The following is an 18,648-nucleotide window of genomic DNA, read 5'->3' as shown; positions in this document are numbered from 1 at the left end:
CTGGTGAGCTGAAAACATGGCCGCGTATCAAGCACCACCTGTCCAGTCTTGTTGTTTTTGCCTGGGCTATCCTATACATTGTTGTTTTTGCCTAGGCTACCCAATGGCAATGACCACGCTATTGTAGTAGCCCAACAGGGAGTACAGCATTACAGTCAATGTATACTTTGTACAGTCAAAGCTGCAATCAGCGTTGTACCTCTTTGTAGACTTTTGTGGGGCTGCGTTCCAGAGCATCCCTCCTGATTGGTTGATTGGGTCCCAGGTGATTCACTGGACCGTTCGCCTACTCCATGGACATAGACATATCTCATGGACTGTAGAGCTGCAGGAAAGAAAATGCATGTAGCTGAGCTATTTATGGTGCAGATGACCTGTATTAGACTGTAGTGCCTCATCTACAACTGCTACAGCAACAGTGGCGTGTGTGTGTGCGTTTCGCCATTTTTGTGTGTACGTGGTGCATTACTATTATAGTTAGGTTAGTGCCCTCGAGACGGTATCACCCTATCACACTTCCGAGTGCTGCTGCCACTGGATCTGATAAGAGACGACACGGTGGGGCATCCTACTGCTCTATTATATTTATGGTACTACGTGCGCACGTAGGAACTCAATGATGCTACGGTTCTCCTCATAACCCGCCCAACGATCAGCGAATGTGCGTTCACGGTGACGGTACGTCAGCTAGGTCTAGGATCTCTACCGAAGCCGAAGGAGAAAGGTAGGCTGGAGGCATGGAGTTCCTACGTGCGCAGTTGACTGCAGGGCGCTTACCAAGCATTCCAGTTCGCCACTCACCCGCGAAACAATATCAGTGAAAAACAAGACGCAACACGTAAACCTTAGAGGTATTTGCCCTTCCGCTACTGAAGTAGAACACAGGGAAGCAAAGTAGAAGCGGAAACTCACTCCGAGTGTGTCACTCAGCCTGTCATTGTATGTAGTGTATGCTCACAAGTAAGTTGTAGCATTGTGTGGCACTGAATCAACTCGCAACGCGTAGGCATAACTATTATAAAATGCAAAAGACTTATTATTCCCAAAAGGGAACACAGAACTGAGAATAATGGCATTCGTCAACCATGATTTTGTAGAGTTTGCTTCATTCCTCTGGTTCGTGGGTTTCAATTCACGACATTGCCAGTTCACTGAATAGCATTGGCATTGAGCTAGGAAGAAAACGATGCATGGACCAGCGTGATGTGGCCAGAGTTCAAAACTAATGGTAACCATCGAAGAAAATAGCCCATCGGTCCGGAATGTTAAAAGTACATGTATAGTATCATCGGGAGTTCGTTTCTCCTTTCTGTTTGGGATTCAAGTCAAAACTGGCAGGCCCGGTGTGGAACTCAAAGTTACAGTGTGGAACTCAAAGTTACAACCATGCCAGCTGACTTCAACATGCATCCTCTAACCTTATTATTGTCTTGTTCTCTCGTTTCAAAGCGCCCCTTCACTCCATCAAGACACTCACTACCAGGAATTGTAACCAGGAATAGCCGCAGAGATGGGTTGCTGTGGGACGTGCGTTGAAGGCCTCCTGAGATTCGTTCTCTTCATCTTCAACCTGGGCTTGCTGGTAAGCCAATGAAAATTGAATGCCACCGAATACCAATACATGCCCTGAGCTACTGAAATACACTGTACAATGTGTGTGCACGTTTGATGCAACGTACTTCAGTACGTTAGACAGCATTGAAGCCAGTGGCGTGGTGATCCGCAATGCCAGCATTCAGCAGTCACCATCAGGCACACTGATTCCTTATAACAATAGTTACTAGTGTTGGAACCATGCCCTGTCTATATAGCCTGTGCATGTACCGGCGTTATTTCTCCTCCTAGGGTGCTGGACTTGCCCTGCTTATCGTGGGAGGCATTGCAGCTAAGGAGTTCCAGGACTTTGCCGATGCGAACCTGTTCGAGAGTCGTTATCTATGGGGTCCGGTGGCGCTGGCAATTGTGGTCGGTGTTCTTCTGGTGATGGTCGGCTTCTTCGGCATCGGTGGTCTGTGCTGCAAGAACAAGTGCATGCTGAAGACGGTAGGTAATGTGGCTGCAGCGCGAGATGCCATAGTTATGGTTGCAATACAGTGAATGCACCATACCACTACGTGAACAACTACAGGCTTTCTCGGCGGTACTAGTACAATATTGTAGCCCATCATGTAAACATCACAATGTGATGTCATGTTATAACTACAAATTAGTAGTACAATGTAATGTAGATCGTGATGCTGCTATGCAGGTTATCCACCAACCGAAGCAAAATACTAGTATTACGGTAAATACAATGCAAAAAAAGGTGGCACCCACACATACTAGCAGTATTGTCTGGTTGCTGCCACCTTTTCTGCATTGCTTTGAATTCGATTATTCGAATGACAGGTATTGCTGATATTCTGACCTGTTCCGTATTGCTCTTCTGTACAGTTCATCATCTTCCTGGTCCTCCTGATGGTGCTGGAGATCACCATGATGGTGCTCGCATTCGTGTACAGAGACCAGGTGAGACACACATAATGCACACCGCGGCTTCCGCGAGAGCGGGTTTCCCCTCGCATGCTGTTATTGGGAGATTCTGCAACAGTTACTGCTTTTCATTTGAGAGTAATCTGGGTACAAATCTGGTCAGTGGACACATCTGAATTGAAAGCCTGTCTTGGCGGTTGTGAAACGAGCTACTATACTGCACACCTACGCAACAATACACTGGCTTCTGTCTGGTCTTCCGACAGGGTGAAACCAGTGCTAGGGATGGAATTCGCACCGCAATGGTAAAGGCATACGGACCTCAGAGCGACTCCAAGACCATGAAGGCACTGGACAAGCTTCAGCAGGAGGTAAGCTAGATTTTCAGGCAGCAGGGCAATCTATTTAAGGTTGCAATTAGAAACTGTGCAACTGTCAAATCCACAGACTCGTGATCGAGTAGACGAAGTCTGCATCGAGGCCTTTTTCACTTTTTCACTGTGGCACCACAGCCAACGATGTTGAACCAAGTAGATTTTGTTGTGTTTTGTTGGAAAATATTCCCAGTTGAGTTCGGTTTGGCAGCATCCTCACTCACTATCCGCATATAACCGTACGTTAACATGCTAGGGTTTACCGGGTGTTAGCGGCCGTCTTGAGCCCTTCGGGAACGGACACGATAATAATTATTTACTTTTTTTATTTTTTATCATGCATAGGTACATCCACTTTCTATTCTTGTTCTCTTGCTCCCCTGCTGTTCGTGTTGATGGCTTTGCGCATTGGTACCATTGCACGGAGTGTAAAGAGCGATGCTGCAAAAGGCCTTACTAAGTGCTACTGGTATCCGACTTCCCAGTGACATCCTTGCTACTAGTACTAGCACACATGCTGATTATTTTGTCTTCCTGCCATGAAATCTATTCTTTATGCGGGCCTTCTCCTTTTCAACTTTCCATGAGTGAGCAGCACATCATAATTATTGGCCGGTGTTGCTCAAGTTTTGAGCAATGCTTAGAAATTCTGAGGAACTGTTCTCTATCTGTCTCTGCAGTTCGAATGCTGCGGGAGCAACAGCAGTACCGACTACATAAACGCCAACCTGTTCATTCCCGCGGCCTGCTGCAAAGATCAACCTGCAGTCTGCACCTACCCCTACCAAAAGGTAACTGTGGCACTCACTTTCACTTGTCTCGAAGGCTTGTCAGTTATTTTATTTTTTATTCTCTTATTCCATGGTGGCGAGAAGCCAACAAGGAAGATTGCGGATAAGTATCATAGTATTGCTTCTAGTCAGAAACAGCTAGATGGGAACCAACACGAGGAGGCAAAGAACAATGGATGATGAAAACAAACGGGGATATGATAACAGGTGTGGTCGAGATAGTTTAAAAAAATGCTAGTGACATGTTCGACATTTCAGAAGGTAGCTATTTTGTCTGATTGGTTAGTACTTGATAATGCGAGGGTGAGCAGCAGCTTGACTGGTTACTAGTACAATGTCATAACAACAAGCCCTGATTACATTTGAATGCGTTCAGTTCTTTGTCCCGTGTTGTTCTCGCAGTTTGCCGATTGTAATAAAAACTTTGTGTCGAGTAAAATGTCCTGTAACATATTGATAGAATACTACTACGAAGAGTACACAACCCCCACGAGTGTGCACCTCCAAATATGGGTGCTGTCCCGAGAGAATTTCAAGTTGACGTCATTTCGATGACACAATGCGCATTGTACCCATATTGTCAGATGTACCCTGAACCTGTGGTGGACAAAGCCCATTTGATCATGTACAAGCTTGTTCAAGGAAGCACGTGTGATGTCTCAACATCACGCACAAATGTCGCAAACTTCACTGGAACAAGGAGCATTGCATCGTAAAAATGACATCAACTTGAAATTCTGTCAAGACATCAGGGTATGCGGGAGTTGCACACTCTGGTATGTACTCTTGTTGCTATAGATTCACCGTGAGACAGGAATTGCGCTTGGCAGGAATGTGACAAAGGCATAATATGGCCTTACTTACCAGTAAATGGCTACATATCTGACCTGTATTGGCTTGCCGTGTAACATTTGCACTGTGACTGCAGGGCTGCTCAAATGCTATGTTCGAGAAGTTCCAGAAGTACACTGTCGGCATCTTCACAGTCGCTATTATCTTCGTAATTCTGCAAGTGATCGGTCTCATCCTGGCCATCAAGTTCATCCGAGAGGATAGCGGCGCCGAGAAGTAGAGTGCACACATGTCTTCGTCTTCAAATTCCACACAAGATGAACGATGTGCCAGTTAAGCACAGGGAAGGAAGGTTGTGTGTACTTCTTCTTCATGATACCAAGCAACGTTAGCATTGTCCACATGATAACGTGGAAGAGGAGCATCCACTTAATCCTACCCCCCCCCCCCCCCCCCGATCTGTCTATTCTTCTAGGCAGTTTGCATTCATTAGCATAATACAGCTGTCTACTACAGACGGCGTAATCCATTCTGAAACGTCATGAATTCTTTTGATATATTCAAATACTCTATGGTGTATACGTTTTGTTTAAATGCATGTTGTAAAACTATATCACTGTCTAGGTTGTAAGCAAGAGAATGGTTCCAGTCATGGCGTACGGAACTAAAAAACGTGCCCATCTATAGGCGCCTTTGTAAGTGAGGCTTAGCTTAGTTGCTAATCTTGGCATGAATATTGCTGTGTTCTATATTCCAATTTCTAGTCGCTGATATTCCAATTCCAATTTTTCTACATGCTGGGCTTAGAACTGGTCAGATGTCAGCAACAGTAGCTGCTATATACATACGTTCACAGTAGATTGAAGGTGACCAGGTACATAGTACATGTAGTGACGTAACCATATGCTGTAACACGGTGTCTATAGCGCGTGTGTAGACTGTGAGACTCTCCTAGGCGAGCGAGCTTTGTTCCTTTCCGGCGGTTGTTCGGGCGCAGTGAAGTCCTCGCTGACTCTCACCTTGAAGGCCTCGTAGCGCTGGTGGATGTCAGTCGAGGAGAGGCTTGCCAACTAAAGCAAATACATAAGGTGGTTACGAAGAAACCACACCGGCAAAGAATAAACCGCTGCATTTGAAGTGGTGCAGGACAATATGTAAAAAAAATGCGTACTAGTATATTGTGGTTGACAGGCGGGCACAGTGGGATGGTCTAAGACCATGATGGATAAACAGAGGGTACCAGGTTCAAGTCCTGCTTGGAAGCGGTGAATGGGATTTTTCGGTCTTTGACCACGCTGTGGTGGGTCTGGTCTACTCACCTCCCTTTGCTTTAGGAGCTGCATCTGCGACTTGATCCTTGAGGGTGGTGGTGTTCCTATAGATGCGGAAAACTTGACCTAACTCTAGCCGAGTCTCACACGAACAGTTAAATTGTTTTGGATCAGAAGCTAATGTCGCTGGAGCCTTTTCATGCTGCTGCTGCTGCTGCTGCTGCTGCTGCTGCTGCTGCTGCTGCTGCTGCTGCTGCTGCTGCTGCAGTCTTCCAGTTTCTTGTTGGAAACAACTACACTAAGCATATATTCGAAGTGGCAGTTTCAGTCTCATTGCAAGGAAGCATGGATGTGCAAATACTGATATGGCAATGCCTCCTTCCTCTCCCCATGAACGAACACATGTATCATGGGTAGTGAGGACCCGAAAAAAAAACACTTCCACCAGCATGTCACTGAAAAGCATGCCAATGCCCAGGTGCACGCACTCACCTTCCATGAATAAAAGGCCAGTGGTCCCAGCATCAGTGAAAACAGTACCAGGTACCAGAAGTTCAGCAGTGCCTTCATTCCCTGCAGAAGATATGTGCGAGTGCGTGCAAATTCACGCAAATGATACATGAGCCGAGCCAAACCAAAAGGTGGCTTAGGCATAATTTTTGGACAATTCTTTTTTCATGCCAAAGTGATGACTCTATATATCCAACTCCCATCATGGAAATTTTGGTGCCCATCTGAAATGTATATGTTCCATAAATAAGCATACATTGTGCACATGTCAGAGAATGCCTGGTATCAATGGCACGAAGGATTCCAAAACCTGCCCAAACTCCAAAAAAACATGGGACATCAAGTGGAGACAATGCTTAGCAATGCTTGTGCCGGCAATACAAGAAGAACGAGCACTTGTGTTCTAATTAGAAGATCTAAGAAAGACGAAATAACTGATCTACTATTAAACTGATCTACATATCTCATGTCATTTTAAGTTATCACGCAACACGAATTTTCATATTCTTCAATGATGTTGTGACGATATTTTCGCTGGGCTGGGAAACGTCACATCTTACCAAGACAGTCCGCCATACTCTCTCCAACCACCTATGCCAGCTAGAATTAATCTTTTCATGTAGTGTTGTGTCAGACATCTGTTATGTTCGTCTCTCGCTCTGCGTGTCCAACTCTCACTCTCAGACCTTGAACACAAGGAGTCCTGGGACAAACACCTAACTTCTTCAAGAAACTCAAACGAATAATTTAGCTCACGGGCAGGGTTGCCCTGACCCGTGGCAAAGCGGCTTCCATGACGTCACGTCACCATACACATCAACATCTAGCTCCATTGGTGTACTGTCCTTGCACCTACAGGCAAGTCTAGTAGACTGCACATCGCTAAAAAGCGGCACTGGTTCTTTGTCCGTCCTAGTCCATGTCATTCTCCTTCCCTGGCAAGGATACTGGTAGAAGGCGCCACGGGACGATATGCTAGCAGGTAGAGTCAATGCATCACTTTGTTGTGTGGCACTATTTCCTTGAAACGAGGACATTTTGGAATCCAGTACGCCACGTCATGAACGCGTGAAGGTAGCTGAAACAAAGTGAAACATCGCAGCAAGAGCCAACTCACCAGGCAGCTTGTCAGAATGATAGTCGGAAGGCTTGTATACATCTCCCCATAGCTATACTAGCCGCTCTAGTCGCGACTACGATAAGAAACACAGCCACTATGAATGAGCAAGTCTTCCTCGTCAAGCAGGTTTGAGCGCACATGGAGACAGAATATCATCCTGCTCACCTCCACATTCTCTAGAACGCTCCATTACAGTCTCTGCCAACGCTGAGAAATCCTCGCAACGATGAAAGAGGGAACACTGAAGAAGTGTTGCTCAAAAATAAAAGGCCTCTTTCTTCTTCTCCGCTTGCAAACTTGAAAGTGAAATATTTTCCCTGCCGCGCTCGAGTAGAATTATTTTTCAAACTGTGGCGTTTTGGTGATTTTCTCGATTTGTTGGCAAAATGCTAAGCCACTTTTTAGCTTGGCACGGCTCACATGTCTATGGCAATGTGCAGGGAAACTCCCCTTACCCGGACACTCCAAATCCGGGCACGTCACTCTACCGGCCACTTTTCTGACCTCTCTCGAGTAACAAAAATAGGTTTTTTTCAGTTTTAAAAATGAAAAAGGCCCCAACCAACTATTGATCAGCATAACATGTGTCTTCTTGCATGCAACAAGTATACATGAAGGGCTCCAATTCAAAATGCGATAAAGACCAAACCGGAGCTTTTGCGTGTTTTGCTACGAAAGAATTCGTTTTCACCCCACGGACATCTGTTTGTCAGTTTTACGGGTCAAAACGCGATAAAAGTCACTGATGCTGCAGTGCAGATCGAAAAAGAAAAAAAAGAAAAATGCACTTCCTGAAATTTCCACAAAATGGATTTGTCTCGTTTTGAATTGGAGCCCTTCGTATGTTCTGAGTTATGGTCCCAACCTGCCCAGATAAGGGGAGTTCAACTGTAATGCCAGAACTGGTTGAATGGATTCACTAGGTGCGAAATGGTTCAGGTAACAAACCGCCTTTGGAACTAAACACCCGTAGAGTCATGGTGGCCCGAAGTCTAAACCATAAAGAGTCGAAGCACCCGAATACAATGTGCGACTTTACTTTGTTGTACAGTGTAACCTGTATTGAGCAACTGTCACCCAGCAGTGTGCACAATACTGGTCTTTATAGAAAGGTGGTCTTCCAACACAGGTTCCACTGTATGTACAACATTACCCAGGTACTGGTAACGGCTGTTCGCAAGCTTTGTGGGACAGTAAAAAGTTGAAAACCACTGCTCCAGACTTACAGCAAAGACATGGTGGAACACTTTGCCGACAGCCTCGGTGTAGTCATCGAAGTCAACACCCTTGCAAACACCTTCGCTGCTGCAATATCCCTCATAGTGATGACATGGTGTGTTGCTAGGATGCAGCAAACTTGAAATATTCGCCGTGACGAAGTCCTGCACAGATAAGTAGCAGTGATGATAAAAGTAACAGGTTCAGCATGCACATAATGATCATGATGGCATGCACCAGCCATCCTACACGTATGATATTCGAACTTCAAATGCAACATATTCCTCAAGAATACTTTGCTGAAGCGGCCGTGCAACCCCCACCCCCTCCCCAAAAGGGGGACCAGCTACGCCCCTGAGTAACGTTACATTGCTGGGGCTGGAAAAATAATATCAGAATCTTCTTGCCAGACTCAGTCGTGCTACATACGCGAGTAGTATATTGCATGTCATGCGATATACAGTCTGCATTAGAACAATCCCTATAAGCTCGGTGCATACTGCCGAGCAGGTTTTTTTCTGGCGTTTTTAGTTTGCGATTTCAGATGGCGGGTATATTTAGCAGCAATTAAATTGAGCTATAAATTATGTCGACACCGACAGCACAATTTGACATTAAAAAGCATCCACCACAGGCAAATGTATGCCTATCAGAGGGAATCTCCTAAATAATACGAGCTGAGAGAGGGAGAGTAATTGTCATGAGGGAAGGGAAGGAGGAAGCAGAAAAGGAGTTTTAAGAAGTGTGATGCCATTGTATCCAGACAAAAAATGTTGCTTTGTGCTTTTTAAATTTCACGAATCTTTCCCGCCGCAAAACGTCTACTTGCTCGTATGAAAGCCAACCTTAAAGTAGGCAGTCACTTGTAGTACATGGAGAGGTGAGACAGTACACTACATGACTCAACTGCTACTTTCAGACATCCTTTTCAACAGACGCAATAGAGGACAGTCAACCATGAACAAGGAGCAGGGCACCACCAGAAAGACACATAGATGTGCACAACTACTCCAAGCAGACAACATGCAAGCACGTGCAGCAACTACAACAACACAAACACCTGACAACAATGTCCGCAACACACTACTTACCGCATGTCCTGAAAATGTGTCCACACAAATGCCGTTCTTCTCGCAGCACACATGGCAGGAAGTGCCGGTGCTCCGGCATTCGCATACGGACCAACCAATATCCTTTAGAAGGAGGCAAGGGGAGCCAATGCACTCGCCTGTGCATACAATTACAGTGGTGACCCATAATAGGATATTTCAAGCAGCTTCAAAACTATGTTTTAAGTGCAAAAATATGTGTAGACCAGGGAGTCGTACTCAAACTAGGGAGGTGACACGGCACAGAAATCCGTGTCACAGGGGTTGACTCGCACCCGTGACCCCTCGTTGTTATTTTTGGAATAGTTCAGTCCAGTCCGGTCCGAAAGGTCATACTCGGATCGACTCGCCTTCTGTACTTCACCTCCAAGCGTGCAACGCAAGACCCGCAAAGTATGATTTTACTGTGGGGAACGATTTTGCCATTGATCAAGTTTTTATTGGAGTGCTCAGGCATACTACGATTGCTGAGACGTCCCGAGCACGCTTGTTCAGGTTCTCTATTTTTGACGAGCCGGTCCTACAGCCCCCTACATTGTATCTAACGACATAGGAGCTGACAATGTACATGTAAGAGGATTTCCCTGGAAATAATGATGATGGTGGTGTGACTGCTGCAGGAAAAATGCTGGCTGTTTATGACAGCATGACTAGATGTACAATGTAGCTCTCTTGTATGGTACTTAACCCCTGCTATAAATGTGTTATTTAGGAAGACTGGTGTATTGTGCAAGTCATAAAGAAGAAATGGGGCAGATACACGACTTACAATTTTCAAAAACCAGCTTCGTGTTATGTGTAATTTGTGTCAAAATTGTAGTATTTAGACATGACAATACCATTGGCTGTACTTCTCTAATATGGTACATAACCCCTGCTATAAATGTTTTATTTAGGCAGACTGGACCATTGTGCAAGTCATAAAGAAGAAATGGGGCAGATACACGACTTACAATTTTCAAAACCTGGCTTCGTGTTATGTGTAATTTGTGTCAAAATTGTAGTATTTCAACATGACAATATCACTGGCTGTACTTCTCTTATATGGTACTTAACCCCTGCTATAAATGTGTTGTTTAGGAAGACCGGTGTATTGTGCAAGTCATAAAGAAGAAATGGGACAGATACACAACTTACAATTTTCAAAAACCAGCTTCGTGTTATGTGCAATTTGGGTCAATTTTTAGTATTCGGATTAACCTGGGATACGACTCTGAAAAGTTCTGAACAGTTACCGCAACACAACACGCCGTTTCATAACTGCTGCTGTTGCCATCACTGCTATCAAGTAGTTCGGACATGGCAGGAGCTAAAAAAATTGCTGGAAGTCTTTCAAAGAATACTGGCGAGTGATGGGCTGTAAATTTATAAAAACGAAATGCGCTGCCTCAATAATTTCAAAACTAGACACCCATGCGGCACGCTTGGAGGTGAAGTACAGAAGGCGAGTCGATCCGAGTATGACCTTTCGGACTGGACTGGACTGAACTATTCCAAAAATAACAACGAGGGGTCACGGGTGCGAGTCAACCCCTGTGACACGGATTTCTGTGCCGTGTCACCTCCCTAGTTTGAGTACGACTCCCTGGTGTAGACGTAAGACTACCATTCTGCCGCTATCATCATGGCTGCGCAGCTCATTGATCCCAATGACTCAATAGCGTACCTTCAACACAGACTGCACCGCCATTGGCACACCTTCTCATATCCCGGTGTGGCTGTGAAGGAGGACAATGAAGACTGTCACCACTGCAGAGGGACAAACCAGCTATGCGGTCGTAAGCTGACACATAGGAATGACATTGGGACAATACGTATGATCGGAAATATGGTGGAGACGCTTGCAGAGGGACCACCTAAAGACTGGCTTTCTGCATTCAGTCACTGGTCTGCAAACCATGGTCGTTTAGCAAGTTGCTCTCAGAAGACATGGCAACTGCTCACAGGATCACCAACCATCGATACATGTGCCAGGAAACCTCCTTCTAATATGTATATTGAGTATTGAACCATTGTACACTTTGCTATGAAACTCTGTGAATCACTATTACAGTAAAACCTGTCAAGGTGACCACTCGGATAAGGCGACCACCTATCCTGGAAGACCACTGAAACCAGGACAACGGGATGCTATTTCCAGTCAAATGACCCTGGATAAGGAGACCACCTGGTAACAGAGACCAAGTTTTCAAGGTCCCTTGAGCGGTCGTCTTAGACAGGTTTCACTGTACTTTACCTGCAAACCGACTGTTGCTTGCAATCACTCCTCATTCCACACAGTGTTGTTGACGGCTTGAACTGGCATTGGTCAGTACAACATGGTCCTTTGTTCGGACTGGAGCCAGGCAGAATAGGACAAGAAAACAGGATTGACAAACATTTGGTGACACAACTTGCTGCTAAAATTTAGCAAGATGATATCAGTCCATCATCGCTCAAGACATCCTGCGAATTGAGCAGTTGGTTGCTCACAATGTTAGAACTAGTGCTTTCCGATAGGATTTGATATTCATTAGTTTGAGGGAAAGTTGCAAACGGTAATTTGACAGATTCACGACTGCTATCCAGAGCACACAAGAAGACTTAGTCACTAAGGATTAGCTCGAATGTTGCGAGCAACTAACTTTCCTTTATCATTATTATCGCCAAGGCAGCGCGCTGCCTTTAGGGACTATTTTCATGCACTGACAGTTCAATATGGGAAGTGCATCGGATTCAGCGACCACCTGTGTTGCAATAGCAGCGACTGCTTTGTGTTATGTGCCAAACACCATGTTAAACCTGCACGCAGTGAGCAAAGATCATACTGTGAGTGATCTGCAGTAGCCGTGCAAAGTGACACGTCCCCAGCATACTGGTTCTACCCAAGTTTCTGTCTATCTTATAAAATATTTGTCTCTTGACAATTGGGGTTGTTACTCCCAAGCCCCTGTATCCGGCAAGGGCGGATGCGTGGAATAGCTGCATCCACGTGCAAGCTGTAGTTGACACTGCTGCGGAAGTGCAGATAATGATATAATAATATACTCCCAAGCCTTCGAAACATTGAACGTGGATCTACAAGCACATTTTGGCTAATTCACTTCTTTGAGAAAAATACCTGCATTGGTATCCTTTATCGCGCTGTACGGTGCAGCCTCCCAAGGGATGCTCACGCGGGTAGCAGCACTTGTCGATAGCCTCGCAGTCCTTCGCGCTTCCGCAGTCACATTCTTCACCGGATTCAACTATCCCATTGCCGCAGTAGGACTGGTTCACATCTGGACAGTACCAGAATAACAGCAGAGTATAATCACACACCGTGATTGGGATGACAGCTACACCATAGCTCAGTGGTTAAAGGGGAAGTTAAGGCAAAAATTAAAATTTCACCAGTTGTAGTCTTCGGGGTGCTGAGTCGAATGGTCGTGGTCCGAGGAAGCTGAGACGCTCCCTTCCTACTTGAATCCCAATCGAACTCGCGCACTTCCACCGAAACTGGGTGACTGCGCCCTACTAGATGGGGATTTGTATGCAAAATGTCACTAAAAGCGCCGTTTCGTTCTTATAAAATCACGGATGACCGCGATTGGCCCATATGTTGTAGTCTTTTGGACGCTGAGTCGACTGGTTTTGGTCCGAAATGGCTGCGATGCAACGTTCCTCCTTTATTCCCAAACGAACATGGTTGAACAAGTGGTCACGTGCTCCTGGGTGCCCAAATCACCTGGTCACCATGCCAGCAGGCGACAACTTTCACACCAAGGTTCAACTCGAGTTCAACTCGAGTGACAGGACTGCACCCAAAAAAGGTCAAACAGGCTAGTAAGTTGTACCCTGCAGGCACGGTGACCAGCTGACTGGTGTATGCAGGAGCACGTGACCGCGTGTTCAACCATGTTCGATTGGGAATAAAGGAGGAACGCTGCATCGCAGCCTTTTCGGACCAAAACCAGTCGACGCAGCGTCCAAAAGACTACAACATATGGGCCAATCGCGGTCATCCGTGCTTTTATAAGAACGAAACGGCGCTTTTAGTGACATTTTGCATACAAATCCCCATCTAGTAGGGCGCAGTCACCCAGTTTCGGTGGAAGTGCGCGAGTTCGATTGGGATTCAAGTAGGAAGGGAGCGTCTCAGCTTTCTCGGACCAAGACCATTCGACTCAGCACCCCGAAGACTACAACTGGTGAAATTTTAATTTTTGCCTTAACTTCCCCTTTAAAGCATCGCTGGCCTTAAGCGAAGGTCCCTGGTTCGAGTCCTGGTGGTGACAGTCAATTTTTCTTCAGGCTTTCCCTTTTTCATTCCCTCAACTAAAAAAGTTGAGAGAGAGTTGAGAGAGGTGTGAATATACTGGTAATCACACCTCTCTTAGAATGCTGTGTGACTAACACCAGCTATTGAAGCCATCAACAGTCGGATACTGAGCCAGTAATAAATGTAAAAAAGAGAAACACATGAGAACGAGTTATGCAGCAACTATCTTCGGTCCTACGGAACCATGAACTTTCCAAGTTGGAAGGCTGTTGGTTTGCACACTGGAGATATGTTAGAGCTAGGTCTCGGGTCGCTGAATGTCTCAGTGGCCTGTCAATTTTGTGCCCCGGTATTATCGCACTTTCTGACCGTTTATCATCTTGTTACAGTCGTGGATAGTTGCTGCATAACTCTTTCTCATGTGTTTCTTCTCTTTTTTACAGATATTAAAGGTGATGTATTTTTTCTGGGCTATGTTCTGAAACAGTATACACATGTGGCACACAGGGGCACTGCATACTAGTAGTACATGTCGTATACGCCCAAGCTGATCAGTATTCAATTCATGCGTATTGATATGTACTTCAGCAGAATAGCCATATCAAATGCAACAACAGCAGTTTCTGCATTGTGTTCGTCAGAAAACGTGTAGCTTCTCTGCATCCCAGCTCCATTGCCTAGTCATACTCACGTTTCAAACACCGTTGGATATCAGCTCGGTGTCGCATGACGTTGGCAATCTGGTGGCGGCTGCATGAGCTGAACATGCGGTTATTGCGCATGTAGCCCGGTGTGGACTTGGCATACATTATGTAGTATCCACTGGGATCGTCGCTGTCATGACATGCACTGGTATCATGCTGTGCCGATCGGGTCAGAAAAGAATATCAAAGTAAATACAGCAGGGCCCTAGCTTCATTGCATCAGATATGTTGAAAAAATCTTCATAAACAAATCACTGAATGCCACCGACCTACATGTACCGTATTTTACAGAGTATACGCCGCACTTTCGACCCTCGAAATTCACCCAAAAGAATGGGGGTGCAGCTTATGCTCCGATGATCAGGTTAACGATGATAGATAGGGTAGATGTCTTTATTTCGGGGCAAAAGTGGGGGTGCGGTTTATACTCCAGTGCGCCATATACTCCGGAAAATACGGTAGATGTTCGCCAACTAGTGATGCAACGAATGGTGCTTTCTTCAAACGAATATTTCCTCGAGTATTGTTTGACGAACGAACGAATATTCTATATTCTTCTGACTCATATTCTTCTGATGTGCCTCAATCACTTCACTCAATTAGACCCAACATTCATGTTTGCATACAGATCACGTTGATAGTCAATAGCCACTGGTGAAAGAGCAGATTCAACTTAAGAACAAGCTTAAGAGCTTCAGAACATAATTTCTACACTATCATCCTCCACACTGCTCAGGAGATTAAAAGGTTGGAACTAAATAACATAGCCATAAAGTACGAATTTGTTGAATTTTCGAATATTTGAATGTTGCTGCCTGCATTCGAATATTCTTTCTGGCGTCAGTATTCTCTTGCATACTAATGTTTGCACTCTCACACAACTCCAGACCCGGGACCCTAATTCTTGCATACGGGTTCACCTTGATGCATGAGAATGTACTTCTCTTGCTTCTCTCCCCGCTCCTTGTATGTGGGTGTAGACCGCACCGAACAGGCGCAATGGTGTCTTCTGCCTCCCCTCCCCCCTCTCTCTCTCTCTCTCTCTCTCTCTCTCTCTCTCTCTCTCTCTCTCTCTCTCTCTCTCTCTCTCTCTCGCTTCGTCTTGCTGTACAATTATACATGTAGTACGTCGAAGTACCAGTATGGAAACTCACAGACGCTTGCAATTAGGCTACGGCCAAATGTCCAAACCGGGGAGCGCATTGTCCAAAACACGTCAGGCGAAATTACTGGTCAGTCGGCGACACGCATTTTTCACAAAAATTTGCGTTTCACCTGCTGGGAGAGTATGCGTGTACTCGAGTCTCATCCTGAGCACGTTTTTTTCTTCTTTTTTTCAGCTCCAGTATAGCTGTAGTTTTCATTGCAAAGCCGTCCTCGATTGTTGTGTTCGTTGTTCAAACGAAGTGGACATTCAATCATGAAGACAGAGGACATAGGAGCCTGATTGGAGTTTCTCGTGGCATAGGACGGCCACACAGAGACACTTTGGGATTTTCTGAATATAAAATACCGTACGCACGATGCTGAGATCAATTTGTGCGATATCAAATTGTTTGTGATCTACCACATCGAGCAGAACGGGATCCAAACACAAGCTTACCGACGGTTAGGCTGCCGACCTGACTGGACAAATGATCCCTGGCTTCACCAGACGCCAGAAGTCGGACACCATGTCCTTTGCCGCGACGTCCATCTCCAAAAAGAACTCCATCTTCGTCGTGAAAAGGCTTGAAATACTCAATATTCAACCGAGATTCGCGGTCTCACCCTTTCTCAGATCGAATCATTTTTGGTTGTAGCAGTTGCAAGGCAGATCCCCGCCACTACTTCAACAGAAGATGGCTCCAAAGCATGCCTGGAACAAGCCATATCGAGGTTGCAAGCCAGCCCTCTCAGCACTTTTTTTGAAGAAATTCGAAATTTCAATGGTGGAAGATATACTATGAAGAGAATTTCAAAAAGTATGTTTCGCGGAGCGATCGCTCAACCTACGTCATTCAAACTTTGCAGGATGGTTCAGACGTACATGCTAGGCATGGAACCACAGAAGATGATATCATAGCTGACACACAGTCACACACACAGCAGATTCGTGTGCACAGATACTAAATTAGTGGACGTCGTCATCTTCTTCCCGCTGATCTCAAATGTACTATGACGTGCTATTTCGCCTGACGGATTGGGTTCATGGGCCATCTCATGAAAACCTGAACTGAAACTGGAATATTAGTGACTACTGCACACACACACACACACACACACACACACACACACACACACACACACACACACACACACACACACACACACACACACACACACACACACACACACACACACACACACACACACACACACACACACACACACACACACACACACACACACACACACACACACACACACACACACACACACACACACACACACACACACACACACACACACACACACACACACACACACACACACACACACACACACACACACACACACACACACACACACACACACACACACACACACACACACACACACACACACACACACACACACACACACACACACACACACACACACACACACACACACACACACACACACACACACACACACACACACACACACACACACACACACACACACACACACACACACACACACACACACACACACACACACACACACACACACACACACACACACACACACACACACACACACACACACACACACACACACACACACACACACACACACACACACACACACACACACACACACACACACACACACACACACACACACACACACACACACACACACACACACACACACACACACACACACACACACACACACACACACACCTCAGACCTCAGACCTGCCCATCGCGGAAGTGATGATAGCGAGCAACTATGTTGGACATAGCAACTTGTGCTGGGATTACACCATTCAACAGCTTGCAAGCCTGATGAATTGACCACCACTAATTTTAGCCTGGTATCCACCACACGCCTGATTGAAGTAGCTTTTTCTGGCCAGTGAATCCACACGCACGCGCACACACACACACCATTGGACCATTGGACGCCCATCGTCGGAGGCGATGATAGCGATGCTACAGCAGAAGCCATAGCAGCTTGTGTTGGGATTGCACCATTCAACAGCTTGCAAGGCTGAAGAATTGACCGCCGCCACTATTCAGCCTGGTCTACACCACACAGCTATGAAGTGGCTTTTTCTGGGCAGTGAATCCCTACTTTTTGGTCTTTTTCATACTTTTTCCGCACACACATCACACCACATACTCCGCGGCATTCACTGGCTGTTGGTAACCACCCAGGAGAATGAAAGGAAAGTCAGGAGGAGTCTGAGAAAGAGAAGAAAGACGTGTGACCATAATCGTCGGGAATCGAACCCGCAACCTCTCGATTGGAAATCGCTGCGCATAACCACTGCACCATATGGGACACACACACACACACACACACACACACACACACACACACACACACACACACACTTACAGAGGCACCCATTGCATGTCCTAGTTCATGCATTAGGGTCACTTCAGTCAGTAGCGGTGACAAGCGCCTGCCATTGGAGACAAACGCAACGATCATCACATTGTAAACCTGAACGCAGCACAGAAGAGACATACGACTGCGTTTGTTTGGAAACATGGCTTGCCATAAATGATTCGTATGCTGTAAGCACAATGCGGTAAACTAGCAGCTAGCGTCACATCCAGAGATCTTGATGGGTACTGTGATTGCCAAACGTTACTTGCCCTTGAGACTGCAAGATGATGTGACGACAGGGCAATGACTATTAAACAACTATGTGCCAATAAGTGACAGACAAGAGGCCCAATCAATTTGCAATGGTGAATTTTCAATTATTATTTTTGTTAACTTCAGCCCTCACCATCGTCTACACGGATTTCAAAAGCGTCGACCTCCATTTTGAAAACATGGTGGCTGGCCGCGCTACCCGTAGGCGCACGTGCCCCCCCCCCCCCCCGCGTGTCTTAGCGCGAGC

General features: G+C 45.9%; 2 protein-coding genes across 5 annotated transcripts in view; one reads left to right on the top strand and one right to left on the bottom strand.

Annotated features, from left to right (window-relative positions):
* Window positions 1–5,222, top strand: part of LOC135814840 (CD151 antigen-like) — a 6,276-nt gene extending 1,054 nt beyond the window's left edge. Inside the window, exons 1-7 of one of the 2 annotated variants that reach the window (XM_065328027.1) lie at window positions 938–960; window positions 1,450–1,582; window positions 1,846–2,043; window positions 2,434–2,508; window positions 2,739–2,843; window positions 3,527–3,637; window positions 4,566–5,222. In XM_065328027.1, coding sequence (XP_065184099.1) covers window positions 1,511–1,582; window positions 1,846–2,043; window positions 2,434–2,508; window positions 2,739–2,843; window positions 3,527–3,637; window positions 4,566–4,709 — 705 coding nt within the window. In that variant the 5' untranslated portion in view covers window positions 938–960; window positions 1,450–1,510 and the 3' untranslated portion in view covers window positions 4,710–5,222. Of the gene's footprint in view, window positions 1–937; window positions 961–1,449; window positions 1,583–1,845; window positions 2,044–2,433; window positions 2,509–2,738; window positions 2,844–3,526; window positions 3,638–4,565 lie in introns of those variants that run through there. The other variant, XM_065328026.1, reaches the window with a different exon arrangement.
* LOC135814839 (disintegrin and metalloproteinase domain-containing protein 10-like) overlaps window positions 4,955–18,648 on the bottom strand; it is a 29,122-nt gene continuing 15,428 nt past the window's right edge. For 2 of the 3 annotated variants that reach the window (XM_065328025.1, XM_065328024.1), the window contains 9 exons: window positions 18,135–18,242; window positions 14,589–14,757; window positions 12,758–12,917; window positions 11,894–11,992; window positions 11,324–11,406; window positions 9,640–9,776; window positions 8,557–8,712; window positions 6,193–6,273; window positions 4,955–5,499 (listed from right to left, as the gene is read on the bottom strand). In XM_065328025.1, coding sequence (XP_065184097.1) covers window positions 5,350–5,499; window positions 6,193–6,273; window positions 8,557–8,712; window positions 9,640–9,776; window positions 11,324–11,406; window positions 11,894–11,992; window positions 12,758–12,917; window positions 14,589–14,757; window positions 18,135–18,242 — 1,143 coding nt within the window. In that variant the 3' untranslated portion in view covers window positions 4,955–5,349. Of the gene's footprint in view, window positions 5,500–6,192; window positions 6,274–8,556; window positions 8,713–9,639; window positions 9,777–11,323; window positions 11,407–11,893; window positions 11,993–12,757; window positions 12,918–14,588; window positions 14,758–18,134; window positions 18,243–18,648 lie in introns of those variants that run through there. The other variant, XR_010553225.1, reaches the window with a different exon arrangement.

The sequence above is a fragment of the Sycon ciliatum genome, chromosome 4 (genome assembly GCF_964019385.1).
Source record: "Sycon ciliatum chromosome 4, ocSycCili1.1, whole genome shotgun sequence".
Taxonomy (NCBI): Eukaryota; Metazoa; Porifera; class Calcarea; order Leucosolenida; family Sycettidae; genus Sycon; species Sycon ciliatum.
This window is presented reverse-complemented; position numbering and strand designations above follow the sequence as displayed.